We start from the raw sequence: 20,983 nt of genomic DNA on the forward strand, positions 1-20,983 counted from the left end.
CTTCCATCCTAGTGATATGTTTGTGTTTGTTTGCTTATAACCTGCATGCTGGTCTTAGAGGTGCAAGAAGAGGAGCAGGAGGAGACGCAGCATGAGGAAGGTAGTGAACGCTTAACTGCCAAAGCCCATTCACTAACACTAAAAAAGTACTATAGTAACATGGTAATACCATACACCTGCCTACCACCTCTTTTATAGTCCTGCCAGTATAGCTACTGTATGTCACCATGTAACGTATTTGCATAATGCTGGCTACTTTGATTTGCCCTCAAACAAATGTAGTTATAAGGCCAGGAAGTTTACGTAGTTTCTGTTTATGCAAATAGGCCGCCTTGTTGGCAGAGGCTACTTTCACAAACTTCGCCCACCAATGTCTGGTTGTGCCCGCCACAGAATGAAAAATGAAAACGTAATTGCGACTTTTTTTCTCACAATTGCGAGTATACATATTTTCTCGCAATTGCGAGTTATAAAGTCTGAATTGCGTGATATAAATTCGCAATTGTGTGTTATAAAGTCGCAATAGTGTGTTATAAAGTCAGAATTGTTATATATAAAGTCAGAATTGTGAGATATAAACTCGCAATTCTGAGAAAAAAAAAAAAAAATTTCCTCAGAATTGGACTTTTTAAGACGCAATTGCCAGCTTATATCTCACAATTCTGAGAAAAGAGTCTTAAGTTGCAATTGCAAGAAATGAAGTCAGAGTTGCGAGTTTATTTCTCGCAATTCTGACTTTATAACACGCAATTGCAAAGAAAACACTGATATTTGTACATAGTGTAAATATAATCTATTTATTATAGGCAGTTTCTTTCCGTGTTTTTCCCCTGCGTTTGGCCTATAACACTGTGTTCGTACCCATCCAGTTGGAAATGTTGACTACAAATACTGAGTTTTTTTTTTTTCAGATTGACCGTCAGTGTGTTCTCTTCATATTTACGATTTTTTTGCAGTACTTGGCCACTGCCTACAACATGCTTGATCCTTCACTGGAAACCGATAAATGTTTACTCTTTAACAATACAAATCAACACCGTTATAACTCAAAGTTTGCTAAGAAGTATTTCCTAGTAAAGCAAGCCGGTATTTGACTCTGGTTAAGCAAATCCATGGTGGCGTTGGATGGCAACATGCCCAGTGCATTATGAGTGTTCAAATGTTCCTACCTATCTGGCAAAAGGGAAAAATCTAAACTAATCAGGTAACACTGATTTGAAAAATAAATAAAAAAATAATAATTGCCTTTCTACTGCATAGGCAGCCAAGTATTATTATTTAATTTTTTTTGAAAGCCCTTTTTGCCAGCAGTGAAGTACCCCTTCAATATAATTTTTTTTTCTCCGATTGACGTAGTTACTTGTGACTTTTTAATTCCAACTGTGCAATAGTTCGATTACAATTGATCTATGGCTAAGCCACGCCCCCAAACGCGATGAGCCAATCACAGTGCGCATAGCTAACCAATACACTCGGACATTCTCTGCTTCCACGTCCATTGAAATGCATTGCAGTTAGTCAGTTTTCATTCGTTTTTATGTTTTTTCTTGTCATTTTAAGTTTAAAATGGTCAAACGGTGTGCATGGGGTACATGCAACTCCACCCCTAGGTATCCCGAGAGGCTGGGCGATGGTGTGTATTTTTTACCCTTTCCCAAGCCACGTCATCTCAACCGAGATAAGTGTCTGCTCTGGATTAAGTTATGCGGTAGACCACAACACCAACTAAACGTGGATAAATTAAACAAGGATGTCTACATCGGTTCTAAGGAAAGTCAACAATGTATCTAAACGTTATCTTTAACATCTTTAACATTAGAAAACGTTAACGTTAGCTTCTAGCTGCGTTGTACATCATGTCACTTAGCTTCATTAACGCATCTGTAAAAAAACGAGATAACAAATGTTAGCAATGTTGTGCTGAATGATTCATGTAAATGCAGTAAACTAACGGAGAGGTAAGCTACTCTCGGTAAAGATGGTAAAAAGGCTTGTCCTGGAAACGTATGCAACCTAGACCTGTACATATTTAATTTGATCATGAACCATTAATTGCATATTGAAGCACAACTTTTTGACAAATTTCTACCAAAACAATTGGGAAACTTTTTTTTTTTTTTTTTTTTTACAGTTTGTCACTTTTACACTGACCTGTAAATTATTGACTGGAGCTGAAGCTTTTCATCAACCTTCTCAACAATACAATGATTAATATAACCCTCCAATGCATAGTTAAGGCCCTTTTGGTGACTTCGAGATGATATATAATCTATAGTCTCCAAAAATCATCAATTGCGCCTGTGAAATGTCTCCTACTGTGACAGCTGCCATAGCGCCTGTCACCGAATGTTGACTGTTTGTCCGAGTGAGTGGAGGGGGCGTGGCTTAGCCATAGGTCAATTGGTTTATTACGGTCCATGTAAACGGAGCCAATGACTCACGCATAAAGTACCAATGTAAATTGAACAATGTAACCTACAGAAAGAGTCACTACCGCTTATTTCAGAGTCTTACAGTCTGTCTGGAAAAACACAAGCGGAATGACACAAACAGAGATCAGCGATCAGTGAAGAGTTTTAACGGCTCAGCCAATCAGATTTGAGGACCAGATAGGATTTTGATAGGATTCAGATTTTGTTGTATAAATCAAAGAATGGTATTTCCATCTGTACTACAATACTTTTTAAGTGTCGTCTGGCTTCAATCATGCCGACACATTTATCTCATAGACAACAGTTGAGTGGGTGGTAGAGAGGTGTGTATTGCTGTGAGTGTGAAACCATCAGGGAGATTTGAGGTATGCTTTAATCTAACTGGCCTGCCACCAATACCCATCATGCCCAGGCTGGTAGACGGATTTTTTTTTTTTTTTTACCCTCAGGAACTAACTCTCAATCTTCCACAAAAGAGTTCACCGCACAGTCTTACACACACACCTTTTTTGTTTGTTTTTCACTCTCTCAAATGACTAATCCCAAAAGAATCTTTATGCAAATTAACACCTAATGAACCAAAAATAAATGATTCATAGTTGACGGTAATGTGAGACCCGTCCTGCAACTTTCCCCAAATTCAGAGGCTCACGAAGAGGATGCGGAAGCAGGAGGAGAGGAAGAGACCCGGGAACACGGTGAGTCCTGTTGATGAACGCCTCAGTTTGACCTCAAACCCCTCCAGACCTCCATCAAACAAACAGACAATTAGTGAATATAGGAAACGTTGCTAGACAATGCAAAAAGGTAGGTAATAAATAGTTTAATGCCATGTCAGCAGCTGAGGCTGATTTATTGCAATAGCTGTGTTGTACAAGTTAAACAAGAGTTGCATAAATACACTCAAAAATATGTTTTACATGCTGTACAAGATGTTTCACATACATACAGTATAATAACAATTTGAAAGCTTTTTCTGGTAAGATTTTATTAAGTCCTTAAGAGAAATTACAAAATAAAAACGTAATACAAACATATAATTTACATAAAAAAGTCCAAGTTGCTAAACATCTTTCCAATCATTATACAGTATTATTTCAATAACTTATGATAGGGAGACAAATCTAAGCTCTGTTGAGAAGAGATGTTGGTCAATAAACCAATAATATCAATAATGGGAGGAGATCATGAAGAGTTTCATGCTCTGCAGAGTTAGACAGACGTCAGTCACTGAGCGCCGCAAACAAACAGCGGTCGCCTTTTACTGTTCCTCCTGAAACAAAACAACAAGCTTATGCTGCATTCACGCCATGTCGTAACCGTGATTACGAGATGGCAACCGTGACGTTCTACCCGGAGCTGTTCAGATTTATGTGTTTTTATGTCAACAGTAATCACACTGAAATTAATCTACAGCGGTCAGGGGGTACAACTAGAGCTCTGCAAGTTGATTACTTTCGTTATTGTAATGTTATGTGCTTTGTGACATGAGACGTCTCGTGCAGCTTTGCAGAATCTGCTGTACGTGTTCATGTGTTTTGGAGGAGGCGTGGCTTTGATGACACTCTTAAGGGAGGGTGGGATCTCATGCTAGCAAAAGCTAGCTCGCTATTGCTAGCCTCTCCGTAATTGCCTACCCTACCTTTTACGTCATTAGGAATTGCTCTAAAAATGATGGCATATTCTCTTGGATGGACTGGAAAAGAAATACGCTTAAAATTAAGAATACAAAATACCACTTACCAACATTTGGCTCACCAAAATAATATTTTTGTTTTTATACCAAAACCCCCGGGCCACAATTTTTTTTTGTAATTGTTTAACAGGCTCATCTATTGTCTAATTCAGAAAACACTTTCTGAGGAAATTAATTAAGTGAGAAAATTAAAATTAAAATCAATATATCTAATTTTGTTCCACAGAACAAAATTGTATGGAAAAATCGTAGGTAGTTTAGTTTTAAAAGTTTGAAATCAAAATCAATTTGAAGGTAAGTCAATAAACTGTAAGGTTACTTTCCCCCCAATAGATAAATATATATATATATATATATATATATATATATATATATATATATATATATATATATATATATATATATATTATCCTTCAGAATATAATTTTCACTTTTATATAGTTGTTAACGTTTTAAACTACTAATATATTATGTGTATACTGTACCTGTGTATCTCTGGAACTGATCCATCAAGTGATATTTAACTGAACTCATAACACACTATAAATCTGAAAACATTTGCTCCATGTATATTTGAAGTGAAGTGTAGTAATTGCCCCATCATTCTTCTGTCATCAGTTTCTCTTTCTGTCCCGCTGTTCTCTCTGTCACTGTCAGTGACAATGAATATCTTTCCATCTTTCTTTCAGATGGGGAAGATGAGACAGAAGATGGAGGAGGTATTGCATTGGTTAAAGTCAGGAAACCTGAGATTACTGCTTTCCATTAATTGTTTGCGACATGTAGAAACCTGTATTACGGCGCGCACACCCTTCTGAATGTGTCTTCAAACTAAGCAATAGATCATCCCAAATCCTTTTATGATAACACTCATTACATAGAGAAAAAAAGACAGCTGTTTTGGTTATAACCTAGTTTGCGGTTTGCGGATTTAATGACAGATTCGTCCCCATCTATAACCGTTTATTGTGCAAATTAACAGTAAAGTAAAAATAATTAAAAAGTATTTTAAAAATCCCACTTTGAATGACTTCGGATTGTTTGTATGTTTGATTTTTCAGAAGAGTCGAAACCCAAATTCCTGAAGTAAGTTGACTTGTTATATTTCTAAAGATCAAGATCCAAAGTATATGATTTCATATCATACATAATTTTGAAAGCCCATCGTTATATTTTTCAGACCTTTCATGTTGCCGAACCTGGTGCCCCCAAAGATTCCAGATGGAGAAAGAGTTGATTTTGATGTGAGTAAAATCCCCAGGAGGTTTACTGAGACTAAACTACTTTGGTTATGATGGGTCAAGATCGTAGAGATTTAGGGCTGGTAGTGCTCGCACCGCCTACAATGTCACCTAAAGCGCGCCCCAAATGGCCTACAGCGGTCAAAAGTACAAAATGGATCATAACTCCTAAACCGTTAGGCGTAGGCTCATGCTTATCATATTGTTGGAACCATTGAATCAAGGCTCGCCATTCTGCAAAATTTTCAGGTATTTTGGATTTTTTGAAAAACCTACTTTTGAGAACTTGTCCTAGGTTATTAGCTCGATTGGAACCAAACCAGTGCAGCAGATTCTGATTCTGTCAATAGTTATAACAAAAAGGAGAAATTTCAGTTCAAGATCCCTAAGGGCGCCCACGTTAGAAGTGGGAGGAGACACTTTTACTGAAATGGCTATAACTCGTGAACGAATATAACTATTTTCACCAAACTCAGCACACCTATGTAAGAGCTCATTCTGCGGTCACGTTGAAAAGGATGTGGCGACTGGCCTCTGAGGCGCTATTACAGGTAAAACTATAACTACTTTACCACTAGTCCGATTGACTTGAAAATTGGCATGCCGTGTCTTTGTTCCAGCTGCCATGTCAGCAGCCATATCACCCTGTAGCCCAAGACTGGTTGCCCACTGAAGGTAAGCAGGGCTGAGTACCTGGATGGGAGACTCCTGAGAAAACCAGGTTGCTGCTGGAAGAGGTGTTAGTGAGGCCAGCAGGGGGCGCTCACCCTGTGGTCTGTGTGGGTCCTAACATCCCAGTGTAATGACGGGGAAAGTATACTGTCAAAGAGCACCGTCTTTCGGATGAGACGTTAAACCGAGGTCCTGACTCTCTGTGGTCATTAAAAATACCAGGATGTCCTTCGAAAAAGAGTATGGGTGTAACCCCGGAATCCTGGCCAAATTTGCCCCTTGGCCTCTGTCCATCATGGCCTCCTAAACATCCCCATATACTGGATCACTCTGTCTCCTCTCCACCAGTAAGCTGGTGTGTGGTGGGCGTTCTGGCGCACTATCGCTGCCGTTGCATCATCCAGGTGGATGCTGCACATTGGTGGTCGGCCAATGAATTACTGTTCTGTTAAAAAGCTTTAAAAAAAACTTAGTAAATTGCCTGTATTTGCTGTAAATGGTCTTTTTCTTCTATGAAAATGTTTTTTCTATGATGTAAGTGGTTCCATGCTTGCTAAATAAAATCTTTTTACGCATAATGTGCTTATAGGGCTTAAATAGCTTGAACCCCGATAATTGCTGCTTGCGGCTATATTTATTATTATTACTTTGCAAGTGAATTTGATTAGTTTTTCTTTTCTTTTTTTAAATAATTAATGTAAAACATTTTTTTTCTGTTTTACACTGAGTTTGAAATATTTTATGATGACCCAATTACTAATCAGAAAGTACTGAAATATCTTGGCAAAAAAAAAAACATACATTCGTAGAAACCAGCTAGTCTGAACCAGCACATATTGTCAGGCAACCTGTCACAGATACGATCTCAAAGGTTAATTTCCCCCCCCCCCCCAATCCCCCCCCCCCCCCCCCACCCACAGGATATCCACCGTAAGCGTATGGAGAAGGACCTGAATGAGCTCCAGACGTTGATTGAAGCTCACTTTGTAAGCCGTAAGAAGGAGGAGGAGGAACTCATCAGCCTAACAGACAGGATCGTGAGTGAACAATGCTGTCCCATTACATGGCCTTTCTTCATTATTATGCAAAGCTTCTATTCACAAATGTATTACTTACAAAATACAAAAAACAGAGAAATGACAAGAATGCGCCCATTGAGACAAATATGTGACCCAGATTGAAAACATTCCAGTAGGTGCATTACTTATCAGTTCAAGCCTGAATGTGACTCAACAGACAAGTGTCGAATCAATCAGCTGTCGTTCAATCAGTCGCTCTGTCATTTTGAAGAATAAACGACGTCATTAGCTCTTGTTGAGTGATCTCCCCCTGCAGATAAAGCTGTCAAAGTTGTAATGTGACTGATCCCGCAGGAGAAACGGCGTTCCGAGAGAGCAGAGCAGCACAGGATCCGCAGCGAACGCGAGAAGGAACGACAGAAGCGCGTGGAGGTCAGTAGAAACCAAACGCAATGGGACATTTCCCGTTAGCTCACACTCAGGCAAACTGGTATTAGCTTTGCAAATCCTTTCCTGTTTTCAAATGTCCAGGAAGAAAGAGCTCGCAAGGAGGACGAGGAAGCCAAAAAGAGAGCAGACGACGATGCCAAGAAGAAGAAGACGCTCACCAATCTGCATTTCGGTGGTTACATGCAGAAGGTCAGAGTTGAGACATTTTTTGTTTCCCAACATGTTGAGTGACAGAAATTTTGTCGACATTTATGTATGTATAAATTTTTTTTTGCAGATAGAGAGACGGAGTGGGAAGAAACAGACTGAGAGAGAGAAGAAGAAGAAGATTCTTGGCGATCGGCGCAAACCTTTGGACATCGACAGTGCCAACGACTCCATTCTCAGGTTTGATAAGTCATTCTACAAGCAGGAGCAGATGTAGGGCCACAACAGGTCATGCATTTCAATGTGTGCACAGTTAAAGGGACACTCCACCCAGAAATGAAAATTTGTCATCATTTGCTCATCCCTTTTTTCTTCAACAGTTTTGCTTCCCAATGACTTCCATTGAATAGACAGAAAAGACAGAATAGAAAGTCATGTAGTTTTTAAACGACATGAGATAATTGGAATTTATGGGTGAACTTAAGCACATAAAAGCAGAAAAACAACATTAATATGATAAATAAGCACATTTATTATTAATAATAAATAAAGTTGTCAAACGTACCCGTAGTATACAGTCAGTTCTAAAAAAAAAGTTGACGATACCAGCATTTCTGCAGTAGTATCAAGTAACAGATATATTCGGTACACACTGATAGACGCTTTCAAACACTCTCCTTCATGTTTGTTTGAGCGCTCCTTGAGCATCAAAGGTTTCTATTTACAGCATGTTTTATAAGTGTTGAGCGTTGTAGCCAATCACAATCATATCTGTTGAGCATGTGAACGCAATGGCCTATCAGAGATGCCAGTCAGTAAGTTAGTTAGTCAGAATCTGTGATTTCACTTTATTTTGATATATTCTTTAACACATTCTGTTGACTATAAGTAACGTTGCACCTACATGTCTACTAACTCTCAACAGAATGTTCAAAAGGGACCATTGAATTGGAAACTGCAATGACTGACAGTAATAATCAAACGGACGAGACCAAACGGGACAATTCAACAGTTTTTTTTCTCTGGTACAGAAATTGGTATAAAGAAGCACAGAATTTTACTGCCATTGGTACCAAGTCCAACTACTGAAATTGTGTTACTGTGACAACCCTAATAATAATCACAATAAACAAATTCCCCCACCTAGTAATGTAGTTCAATAGGCACAACTCTGTCTCGTCCAGTCAAAATTGTTTTCCTACTCCTTAACTTTTAGATTAATGTTCTATACAAATAGCAATCAATCAGATTTAATACTAAGAGAACGGCACTTTCTCTCTATTTCTCATCAGGGAGAAAGCAAACGAACTGTGGAGCTGGATGCGTCAACTAGAAGCAGAGAAGTTTGAGTTACAGTACCAGTTTACCAGACAGAAATATGAGGTAAGGCTTTATCACCTGGAGTTTTACTAGACCCAGAGTCTCAACATGAAATCAGAAACAGCTCTATTTACTTTCTTAAAACTTTTTTTTTCTAGTCTCTATGTGTCATCAGTGCACGTTATTCAAAGAATAAAAAGTCATCATGATCTGATTATCCTGTTCGGTGAGATGTGTTCTTCATTGTGCATCTCTCTACAGGTCAATGTCCTGAGGAACAGAGTCAGTGACCACCAGAAAACGTGAGTTCATCTATGTTTTTCCAACCTGATCTCATGAAAAAAACAACTATTTTACGAGGTGGCGATTTTGTACGAATGCATACGATGCGATTTGTATGAAAGGAAGCATGAGGGTCCACTCCTAAACATACACTCATTATGTATGTTCATATGCACTCATTTCCGTCAGTCTGAATGAATCCAGTCTGATTTCAGATTTTGAAAATTCTGTTTATGTGAGAATTCTTCTGTTTAACGGACTAAACAGAAGAAATGAACTAGAAAAGATTTCCAAGTGAAAGAAGGCGGAGCCTCAGAGCCAAACCTAACCATTACGTAATCACCACGGGCCAATGGTAGTACGAAGTGTCAATTGTCAATTGCCGGAAAAGTTCGCTTTGGCAAGCTGTTTCGAAGTTTCGAATCAAACTTCAAACGACCTTTGTTTTGGCCTGGTTTCGTTCTAAATGATGTCACACCAGTTCGTACTTCAATGTAGCTTGAAGCATATTGTGGCCTTAATGATTTTTTTGTTTGTTTTTTCTTATAACCATAAAATAAGCTTCCCAAACTAAACCTGAGAACTGGAAAAAGCCACTGTGATAGTGTCACCAGTGTAACCGTAGAGTATAATTGTAATGGTTTGTTTAGATATGTCTTGTTGACATATCTAAACAGAAAGTTAAACCGCGAGTATTGTCATTTTTGTCTTGTTGACATATCTAAACAGAAAGCTGACGTACAGTAGTACTGTGCAAAAGTCTTAGGGTGTATTCACACCAGGAAAGTCCGATAGTTCACTTGCTTTGGTCCGGACCAAATACATTTTTTATGTTGTTGTTGTTTGGTACGGTTTGCTTTCACACTGCTCTTTTTGCAAATGAACCAAAATTTGTAAACAAAACCACACGTGTGCTAAGGTCGTCCATTCATTGGACAAGGATTCTCAAGTAGGGAAATTAGGAAGTGCAAAAAAAAGCTATTGTATATACTGCTAACAAGTGCTGTCAACGTTAACGCTTGCGATTAAGTTAGACCAGTTTAACGTAAATTAACGCAGCACCCCCCGCCCCCCACACACACACCCACCCCCCATCCCTGTATTGTAACTATCGTTACATTATATGAACTCGCTCGTGTTCATGCAAATGCTTTTAAAGCATTTATGCGCGATTATACTAAAGAGAACGCTCTGTACGTGAATGTCCTGATGCGCACGCACTCATTCATTCATTCCATTCCAATGATGCACACACGACGCAAAGAAAGACGCGCAACAGTATCGTGTGGCCAGACAGCGCGCCGGAATGAAATGCTCTTTCGCACTTGAACGAACAATAACACAAACCATTATGCCAAAATGTAGTAAATCAACAACAGATCACTTTCCCATAACGCAACTCCGACTACGGAGGCCTGTTAACTCAAAGGCGCAGCTCGAAGCTCTAGAGCTTTCTTGCAATTGGGTCGGTTCATGTTCACATCGTAAACGAACCGTACCAGAGTTTGTTTGGAACCGTACCGAGACCACCTCTTCAGCTGGGTCTCGGTTCAATTGTTTGGTCCGCACCCGAGTTCAATTGCTGTATTCACACCTGCCCAAAAGGTCCGCATCAAGGGGGGAAACGAACTAGAGTTCGATTCAATCGAACCAAACAAGGCAGGTGTGAATACACCCTTAGGCACATTAGTATTTTCACCCCAAAAGAAGTTAAGATAGTTATTTATATCTTTTGCACAAGAGTCAATCTACTCATCATCAAATCTGCATGAAGATGAATAAACTTGGCACTCATAAGATTGGCAGGTTTGTGATGGTTGTCCACCCAACTGGTTCTGGCATTACTTTGGTTAACGCATACCTGTGCCATTCTCTCAGGGTTTGGTATATAGCTTTTTTTTTTTTACCCTGCTGGAGGACTTTCTCATTCAAATCAAACTCTGACTCATGCACTCCTGCCTCAGGCATGGAACACAGACACACAGTGTTTGTGAATGCATTGTCAGAGTGACAGACCTGTCAGCTGGCAGAGACGCTTCTGGGGCAGAAACCGATCGTGGGAGACCGAACTAAAGCGCTTTGGGCTTTAGGGTTTGGGTTGCAATCTACTGCACTGCAAACTCAGCATTTACTGCATGTGCATGTCCAGCACTAACCTCTCACACACATGATCAGTCAGCGGAGGGAGACGCTCTGCTCCAAAACCTATGAGCTGCCTATATTGACAGTAGTTTAAGACATTAGTGCACTCTTATATGTGACCCTGGACCACAAAACCAGTCACATGGGTCTATTTTCTGAAATTAAGATGTATACTTCATATGAAAGTTGAATAAATAAGCTTTCCATTGATGTGTGGTTTGTTAGGATAGGAGAATATTTGGCCGAGATACAACTATTTGAAAATCTGGAATCTGAGAGAGCAAAAAAAAAAAAAAGTAAACATTGAGAAAATCGTTTAAAGTTGACCATTTATGTTCGTGATTGTGCTGCATGAGTCACAAAAATAAATGTTTTATATATTTACAGTAGGAAATTTACTAAATATCTTCCTGGAAAGTGATCTTTACTTAATATCCTAATGATTTTTGGCATAAACGAAAAATCAGATCAGTATGATTGGTCAGATCACCTGTCAATCAAGCTCCCTGCGAAGGGTCAATTACGTTTTTGTCTCCGTTTGCCTTTCTGTCTTCAGATCTTTTCTGTTTCTGTGATAAACTAAAGGCTGTTGTTTTCTTGGCTATTTTTTTCTTCTATAGGACAAAGAGAACTAAGAGAGGCCTCAGGAAGTGAATGCTGTGCTGGAAGACACACTCGGCTCCTCACAAACACACAGAAATCATGAAGAGGACATCGAGGAACGCTGCGTATACTACTTCACGGATTCATTCGCTTTTAATTAGTCCTTACTGAATAAACACTGTAGATTTGGTGTGTACAACTGAACACACACACACAAAAATCAAATTAAAAATATTTTAAAAAACAATCAGAAAAAGCAGCTTCAATTGTATTTTTTTGTGAACAATACTGTTCGAAAGTTTGGGTTCAAAAAGAAAGAAACACTTTTTTTCAGGAAAATATTTCTATTTCAAATAAATGCTGTTCTTTTGGACTGTCCATTCATCAAATAATCATAAAAATGTAATTAAATAGGCTTATTTGTGGAAAAAAATATATATATTAGAGTTAACCTACATAAAAGCTTTTTATTTGTTTTCTTCCTAAATGTCCTCGAAATAGTGGTCAAGAACCCCCTCATACACAAAAATGGTTTGGCCACTGATTAAAATTTCATGTTGTCATTTGATTTGAAGTTCAGTACGCTCAAAATGTCAGGCTGTACCCACTAGTAAAAAATATATATATAGGCCTATATCAACACTTATATCTGGTGTCTGAACAATTTTTGGTTTGACTGTAAATGACTCTGTGGCAGAAAAAGATATGCATGCATATGCACAATAAAATGCCTTTCTGTGGTTTAAGAGGGAAAGAGTTCAAGGGATTCTCCTCACACATGATATGCATATTAATATTTGGCACACGAGCGTGTATAAAGTATGAACACTTTCTGCTATTCACATCATCATCATGTGTGCTTTAACATTGAGAAGTGCCCATCTGAAACATTCGAAACATACTAAACACCCACGAGCAGAACCGGCTAAACGCAGCACCGTAATGACCCTTGCTGAAGCCAGCGTTCAATCTCTCCAATATTACGACGGGAACTGTATAATTACTGGGAAATTTGTGTGCGTCATAAAGTGTCTCCTGGCTCACAGCCCGTCGCTTCTAGTGTAGGGTGGAGATCCTGAGTAAACATACAAACTAATAAATACAAATGCTTTCTTCGGAAGTCACAGTGATAAATGTCTGCTTTCTGATGGCGAAATAACATTCGTTAATCTGTCTCTATTATAAAGACATATGTTTGAGGTTTAACGGTTGTTGATGCAACGGTTGTTTTGTAAAATCACAAAGTGGAAATTAAATCATTCTCAGTAAACTGACATTTCTCATGATTGATTTGAGGTGAAAGCTGGATAAGAGGTTTTTTCCTCGTCACAGGTGAAGAAAATACCGCCGAGTTAAGTTAACAATGGGTTCTCGTAATCAATGTGTTAGATGCGGGAGAAATGGGCAGGAATAAAGAATTATGGCAAGCCGACTGGGTCAGAGTGTCTCTGAAACGGAAAGACTATCTGTGTTTCTCCAGGTCAGCAGTGCTGAGAATTTACCAACAGTGATCCTGAGGAGAGACAAACTATAAACCGGCGACCGGGTGTTGGGAACCCAAGGCTCATCGATGCACGAGGGCAGCGAAGGCTATCCCGTCTGGTCCGAGCCAACAGAAGCTCTACTGTGGCACAAGTGAAGTCACACACAATCTTAAAGGGATAGTTCACCCAAACATGAAAATTATGTCATTGCACGTAATTGAAAACAAGGAACTTTTAGATGCGCGCTTTCCAATTAGAGGCGCGCTTTCTCTTATCTTTCTTCCTTATTTGATTCAGATGCTGGTGAAAAGGTTTGAGTCCTAAAGGTGTCCCCAAAGTCTTAAAGGTGTCCCCAGAACACATTTTTTCCCTGCGCCTGCCTTTACTAACATGCAAGTTCACCATCCTTCCTCCCCCTTCTCGTTCCGTGAACCTCTGGAGTTGTGAGTTAAGACTCCTGTGGTGTTGAGCAACTACAATTCCTGTTAATCCTATAATTTTATATTATAATTTATTTAAAGTGAATAAATTGTAATGAAAAATAAATAAAATAAATAGCTAAAGTAAATCGTAAGTGGAAGTGCATCTGTCAATTCTTTGAATGTTCAAAATATTATGAATCTTTATTTAGAAAAAAACACATTGGTTGCATGGCCTATTCATGAGCATTATTAATATACCATGTAAGGTGGTATGTGCTAGAAATGGGTAAACCACTATCAGTGAGTCTGCCCGTGGGGTGGGGGCACCGCCGCGCCAGGCAGTGTCCCACATTGTCCCTCCGAAACATACCCCTTGTCCCCCCTTGGGCTTATTAGCAGGTGGTCACCCTATACGTCACTCATTGTTTGCACCAGAACCTATGCACAGAACAGAGATTGTAGGTAGGACGGCTGACAGAAATGGCACTAGTTTGCGCTTATCCGGGATGTTTAAAAACCGATGTAAAAAAAATACATTTACGTAAGCTCGCGCGAACTCATCCGGGAGACCACTTCCGGCGCTCTACGGCGCTTGCGCAGACCAAGTAAACAGATCACTTGGACGTGGTTGTGTAAAAGAGATAAAAACGATATAAATACTGTTTTATCAGACAAACCGCTTGTTTCGTGTCTTAGGCCATCAATGTGCACTTACGATGGTGATTTTTTTAATTTTGACTTTTCTCTGCATGCTATTTAGAGGCATCTCTGTATGCTTTTGGAGACAGTACCTATATACCTGCATTATATGACTGACAGACAAGAACGGTTTGACCTAAAAATATCAAAATTGAAACTACTGCGGAGACAAAGACACCTACATCTTGGATGCACTTCAGGTAAGATAAAACATACCAAAATTTTATTTCAAAGTGAACTATACCTTTAAAATGTTTACAAATATATTTAAAATGCACACACACACACACACACACACTTTATAATAAATTACTTTATAAAAAATATTGCTGTATACATATTATAAAATTTTGCATAATTCCTTTGACAGGATTTGCTTGTACTGTAAATAATTGACAATTAATTTACCAATCTATAAATGTCATGATTTCAGCAAATGTATGTGTAACATACACGGTAAAAAAATACAGTTAAAAATGAAACATACCTTAACATAAAACGTTTCTTTTTGGATTGCACTTTTATTTCAGAAATACAGGTTTTATGCAAGATTAAAATGTACATTGTTGGTCATGCAGATGCCACATTTACACAGCCATATTTTATATTTTATTACAAAAATATTCTAAATGTCCACTTTCTGTTTGCCTGTTTCCATTTATATTTTTTTGGACAACATGATAATATTATCTAGACATTCTCCCATAAGCAGAGGAAATCACAATCCAGCCAAAATAAAGTCAAATAAAAATTATATTCACAAATATCACACACATAGCAAAGAGCAAAACATAAAAAAGGCAAGGATCAAAATATATCTGGAAAACAATTAATCTTGCATTTACTGCTCTCAGCAGCCAGTTGACAAAAGACAATATCATTTCAGATTTCAAAACAGAGGAATACATTCCCGTTCAATCCCATTCAAATTGAATGCATCTAGCATTACCTCTCCTAAAATATCCAAAAGTCCAGTTATCTTTACAATGCCAAGGTAGTACATGCTGTAAGTCACCTAAAGCAGCATATACAGTATACCACTAAACTGTGCTGAGTCTTTTTCATATAATGTATTTACACATGAATTATTTGTGATTAACAATGTTAAACAGAAACAACAGAAATGTGTGATGATTGACAACTTCAAAAGTTTAAGCTGATTCTAGGTGAGAACTGGGTTTTAAAGTCAATCAGAAATCACAGCCAATCAGAAGAGCGTGTGGGCGGAGTCTCTCTGCAAGCGCACTGCGTTCGCAACGCAATGGACAAGTATACATAATCAAATTCATAAACATTACACCATTTTAACATAATTAAAAATACATACTTAGTATGTAAAGTAATGAGTACCTGAGATTAGCACTGTCATACTTTGTATGTTTGTTGTTCCAGCCGCGACGTGGCAGAAATATAAACCGTTCCTAAAATAGAATTGTCGAACATGGAAAATATGCATTTTATCATGTTGCGGTGTCGCGTCTGGTTAGTATGGAAGCTTGTTTCCGCCACAGAATAAAACAATTATGATTTTTTAGAAATGCGTGCTGTAAAGTTTCAATTGCGAGTTATAAAGTCAAAATTGCATGATATAAACTCGCAATTGCAAGAAATAAACTCGTAATTCTGACTTTTTCCCTCAGAATTGCAACTTTATAACACGCAATTGTGAGATATAAAGTCAAAATTGCATGATTTAAACTCGCAATTGCGTGTTATAAAGTCAGAATTGTGAGATATAAACTCTTTTCCTTAAAATCAGGAACATCAGGACTTTAAAATCAGGACTTTATCTCGCAATTCTGACTTTACAACTCGCAATTCTGACTTTACAACTCGCAATTCTGACTTTACAACTCGCAATTCTGAGAAATAGTCAGAATTGCAAGCTGTAAACTCGCAATTGTGAGATAAAATGACGCAATTATCTTTTAAAATGTTTTATTCTGTGGCGGAAACAAGCTTTCTATAGGTTAGGACAGTGTAAAACATGTTTTTTTCTTCTTTTTATTATTACAACATCTGACTTCATTTCAACGGTGAAGGTTGGTCACGTTGGGAAGTGAAAGTGTTTTATTTTATTTATTTTTTAACGTGCTAGTTTTCATACTATGGAAGCTTGTTTCTGCCATGAAATAAAAAATAAAAAAGGTAATTGCGACTTTTAATCTCATAATTCTTAATTTTTTTCTCATAATTGTGTGATATAAAGTCGCAATTCCCAGTTCTAAAATCATAATTGTGATATAAACTTTTATTTTACTCCGAATTGAACTCAAAATAACTCTTATACTCTTAAGAACTCTATATCTTACAATTCTGAGAATTGCAATTCTGAGTATTTCTTGCAATTTGTGAGATAAAAAGTTGCAATTACCTTTAAAAAAAAATAATAATAATTATTCCGAGGCAGAAACAAGCTTCCATATAATTCCTAACCAGAACAACTTATAGGATGTCAAGATAAAAAAGTGAAACAATTATTCAGAAGGTTTTAACTGCTATATAAAAGCATATTTCGAATCTAACAACTATTCAGGCATCATTGCACAAAAATGCTAAAGATTCAACCAGTGTGTACTGTATAATGTTGTACAAAAATTGCATTAATATATTGCTTCCGTTACCAATATGCCCAGCATTGTTGCATATACAACACAGGAGGAGAATGAAAGCAGCATAAGAAGAAGAGTGAAGTATTACTCTGCAGGACCAGTAGTGCAAGTTTGTCAAGCCTAAGTGTAAGAACGGTTTCCCATGGTAAAAGTGCACATCTGTGTATTAGGCACCAAACAGGCCTGAACTAGCAGTGTAGAGAGCGACAAGAGGAAACATCAGCCACTCGTTTGTATAATGGGATGGGATTAATTACACAATTTGGGGATGTCAAGCTAAAAAAAATATAGAAAAGCATCATCAAAATATAAAAACAGTCCATATAACTCACAAGCTAAATTCCAGATTCATGAATGAATGTGAGCAGTTTTGTGAACTGCTTCATTGAAAAGACCTGAAAGGGAAAAAACTCAAAGGGATTGTTCACTCATTTACTCACCACTTTCTTTTTTTTCTGTGGTTTTTTGGTTCCTATCGACTTCCATTTTATGAACAAAACAAAAAAAACAATGGAAATCAATGGGAACCAAAACTGTTTGGTTTCCAACATACTTCAAAATATCTTCTTTTGTTTTCCACAGAAGAGAGTAAGTCATAAATGTTTGGAACAGGTCGAGTAAACGATCATTTTTGGGTGAACTATCCGTCCGTATTTCAGTCTGTCCCTCACACAAAAGCACCTGGAATACAGCGCATGAGTCGTACAGACACTTTTATGATCATTTCATGGGTCTTTTTGCAATTTTGCAACTTGACAGCCCTCTAGTTCCACAGAAGAATATCATTTGGGTTTGGAGAGACATGACGTGGCGTCTTTCCCTTCAAATCTACTACCCATAAAGCCTTGCAATGCATTTCGTCTGGAAACTTTTCACAAATCTCCCTGTGGCTTCCAGGAGACTTCAACTGCAAAACCGAAATTGAAACATCAAATTAAAGAAAGAGTATAAAAAGGTGTCAGAATCAAAGTGCTAAAATAAAATTAAACTCACCTGCATATCTCTCAGTGTCCCTTCTTTTCTTTTACCGCCTTGTACGCCGTAGCAGTGACGGCATTTACAAACGTGTCCTTGGTCATCCCTTGCTGCAAAACAATGAAAGGTCAAAACTATAAATGGAGCGTCGTCGTTCAAAATGACACACAAGCCCATCACAATTAACCGTGTGAAAGCTCTCAGAAGCAAATGCATGTCGTGGTTCTGCAGTGAATCACTGCTTCATGATCACGTGTTCACACATGCCTGTCTGAGCTCTCCGTGGCAGTTACGCTGCAGTCAGCCGTCGTGGAACTGAACCTGTCACTGCTGATGGATATTTGCAACAACCACAACTACATAAAGACTGTATATGAGTGCTGTCAGTGGGTTTCAGAAACCATTCATTAAGGCGAGACACTACAGGTGAATAGGGTAATATTTTTAACTAGCAGATATCACCATGAAACTTTCCCAGTTGATTACCTACATTAACATGAGAGAAAAAATGTATTACAAGTTTTCTGTAATTTAATGTTTAAATATGCAAATTATCTAATTAAATATGCGCTAATTTGCCTATATTTAAAAAAACGAAATCTCAGAATTGGATAAAGCCAGGTTCAAAATTCATTTTTCATTGTGTTCACATATTAGATGGGAAAAATATGGATTTATGGATATCTAGTTATCCTGTAAATCAGAATATACTGTCAATAGCCTTAAAAAATGTATTTTCGCCATGTTTTTTGGAATAAAATGTTATATAAATCAGGCTAGGAATAATATATTTACAAATCCCTCCGTAATTCTTCATAATATAACTAGGTACAAGACTGGAAAGTTTGGTGTGTATAGGTGCTACTGAAGAGGAGATTTCGGACTTGGAGTATGAGAGAAAAGTCATTTTGAGAAAAAGGCATTTAAAGATTTGTAATGTAAAAAATCATCAAATCATTAGCAACAACAATACAAACCACCTAAATCACATCAAAACGTATAAACACAGCATTTATGGCCTTCAATTGAGCAGAAAAACAGTCAAAAACACACATCTAAATGTAAGAGCACGTCACGTGATGCATCTGAACGAATCAGGTTGTCAGAAATTGACATCAGCCAATGAGATTTCACTTTTAGGGTTAAATGCCCATTTTACTTTCACGATTGGTTACTGATTAAAAGGAAATGACCATATTTGGATCCGACAGCATTGTACAGAAGAGAGAGAGCTTTCCAGACATGTGCGTGATTAAAGGAAGCAGACAGAGATCGCGGAGCAGTGCGTTGATTTAGAACGCCAACTTTTGTTGAATTTCAGAGAAATCTACAGACGCAAATATGGACAAAGTGTAGTAAAATAAAGACCTAAATGTGTATTTTGGACTTTTTTTCCACCACAAGTCTGAAAGAAGACATGTTATTGAAGACAAATAGCCCAAAATCTCAAAATTGACCATTGAAAAAAATTTTCTTGCCTGCCGTGTATCGCTTTAACGCCATGCTGATCAATCAATCAATCAATCAATCAATCAATCAATCAATCAATCAATCAATCAATCAATCAATCAATCAATCAATCAATCAATCAAATTGGTTTATATCAATTTATAAGACATTATATAAACCGTCTACAAATGTATAAAACTGATAAGGTAAAACCAGTGACTCCTCATGATTCATGGGTTGAACCATTCACCCAGTGGTGGGTGAACCATTGAAATTGTGTTTTGAAACGTTTCGAAACATTTATGATGTAACGAGGCCTCGTTGACTGAAATCACGTGACTCTGGCGGTTTGGTACAAGCTCCGAACCACTTATTCAGAACCAAAGATTCATAAAGGTTTCGAAAGCTTCATGAAGCAGTGTTTTGAAATTGCCATCGCTACTTGTTTCCTGGCTTTCCCTGTTTGCTTGTGTCTTGGACTCTGTTGTTCGTTGGATTGAATATCCTGCGGTTTGACCATTTGCCTGTCATTCGGATTACGTTTGTGGATTGCTGTCAGAGCAGTTCGTAACAGAGGTGAATCGCAACACTTGGAAATTGGACAAAAATACAAAAAGGTACAAGACTGTGTTATGGCTTTAGTGAGGAAAAGATCTACAATCCCATGATACACTGCGAACAGCATAATTAATTTAAATACAATGGAACTACTCAATTATAAATGTTGATTATATAAAAATGTTATATTTCAGCAAATATTTTAAGTTTATTGCAAAATATGCACATATATACAAACATTTCAAGTATTTTGACAGCATAGAGAGACCAATTCGATTCTCGGTGCTTCATGGGCGGAGATAAAGAGAGCTTTTGCCAAGTTTTGCTTGTTTTAACCATAGATATACATAATAAAGGCTAGATTTCTTACAAAGGTTATTGACGTGGCTATAATTCTGGATGCTTGAACATGTTGAAATATATAATATTAAAATTATTCACAAGTATGCAGTGTCATAACTACATCTCTGACGTGTATAACAAACCAACCCGTTTGAGAATCTGTAGAAAATTGAGGAAGTTATGGTTATTTAAAAAGTACATGCATCATTAAAACACAATGTTACGAGTGAGCGAGCTGACTGTGACAAGATGGCCGCCAGGTGCGGACGTCGACCTCCATTGGCCAGCAGCGCGGATGAGACATCTAGCCTTTATTATGTATATCTATGGTTTTAACCCTCTAATTGATGTAATTTCCTGAACAGCATCATGCGTAATGTTCTGTTAATGTAAAGATTTTTAATATATAGTATTTTCCCCACAATTAATTCTAATAAT

The 20,983-nt window shown here is 37.7% G+C and overlaps 2 protein-coding genes across 3 annotated transcripts in view; one reads left to right on the plus strand and one right to left on the minus strand.

Moving 5' to 3' along the window:
* The first annotated feature begins 4 nt into the window (after positions 1–4).
* Positions 5–12,616, plus strand: tnnt2a (troponin T type 2a (cardiac)). Of its 2 annotated transcripts, none has more exons than XM_079588180.1 (12): positions 5–100; positions 3,077–3,130; positions 4,818–4,847; positions 5,190–5,214; positions 5,309–5,372; positions 6,962–7,078; positions 7,415–7,492; positions 7,592–7,699; positions 7,788–7,897; positions 8,950–9,040; positions 9,239–9,279; positions 12,022–12,616. In XM_079588180.1, the coding sequence occupies exons 1-12, from the start codon at positions 46–48 to the stop codon at positions 12,053–12,055; spliced, it is 807 nt and encodes a 268-aa protein (XP_079444306.1). In that variant the 5' UTR covers positions 5–45; the 3' UTR covers positions 12,056–12,616. The 2 variants fall into 2 exon arrangements, with proteins under 2 accessions (XP_079444306.1, XP_079444307.1); XM_079588181.1 differs by having other exon boundaries at positions 76–81; positions 3,076–3,130.
* Positions 12,617–15,119: 2,503 nt separating this feature from the next.
* The window catches only part of pkp1a (plakophilin 1a), a 36,835-nt gene continuing 30,971 nt past the window's right edge, over positions 15,120–20,983 (minus strand). Inside the window, exons 13-14 of the mRNA XM_079587475.1 lie at positions 18,215–18,306; positions 15,120–18,128 (exon numbers count right to left, since the gene is read on the minus strand). Of these exons, the coding sequence (XP_079443601.1) occupies positions 18,226–18,306 (81 nt within the window). The 3' untranslated portion in view covers positions 15,120–18,128; positions 18,215–18,225. The remainder of the gene's footprint in view (positions 18,129–18,214; positions 18,307–20,983) is intronic.

The sequence above is a fragment of the Phoxinus phoxinus genome, assembly GCF_949152265.1.
Source record: "Phoxinus phoxinus genome assembly, chromosome: 18".
In the NCBI taxonomy this organism is placed as follows: Eukaryota; Metazoa; Chordata; class Actinopteri; order Cypriniformes; family Leuciscidae; genus Phoxinus; species Phoxinus phoxinus.

Coding starts and splice junctions, on each gene's coding strand:
- tnnt2a (XM_079588180.1), top strand. CDS start 46: ATGCTGGTCTTAGAGGTGCAAGAAGAGGAGCAGGAGGAGACGCAGCAT. Junction 7,493..7,591: donor AACGACAGAAGCGCGTGGAG/GTCAGTAGAAAC, acceptor TCAAATGTCCAG/GAAGAAAGAGCTCGCAAGGA. Junction 9,041..9,238: donor TTACCAGACAGAAATATGAG/GTAAGGCTTTAT, acceptor ATCTCTCTACAG/GTCAATGTCCTGAGGAACAG.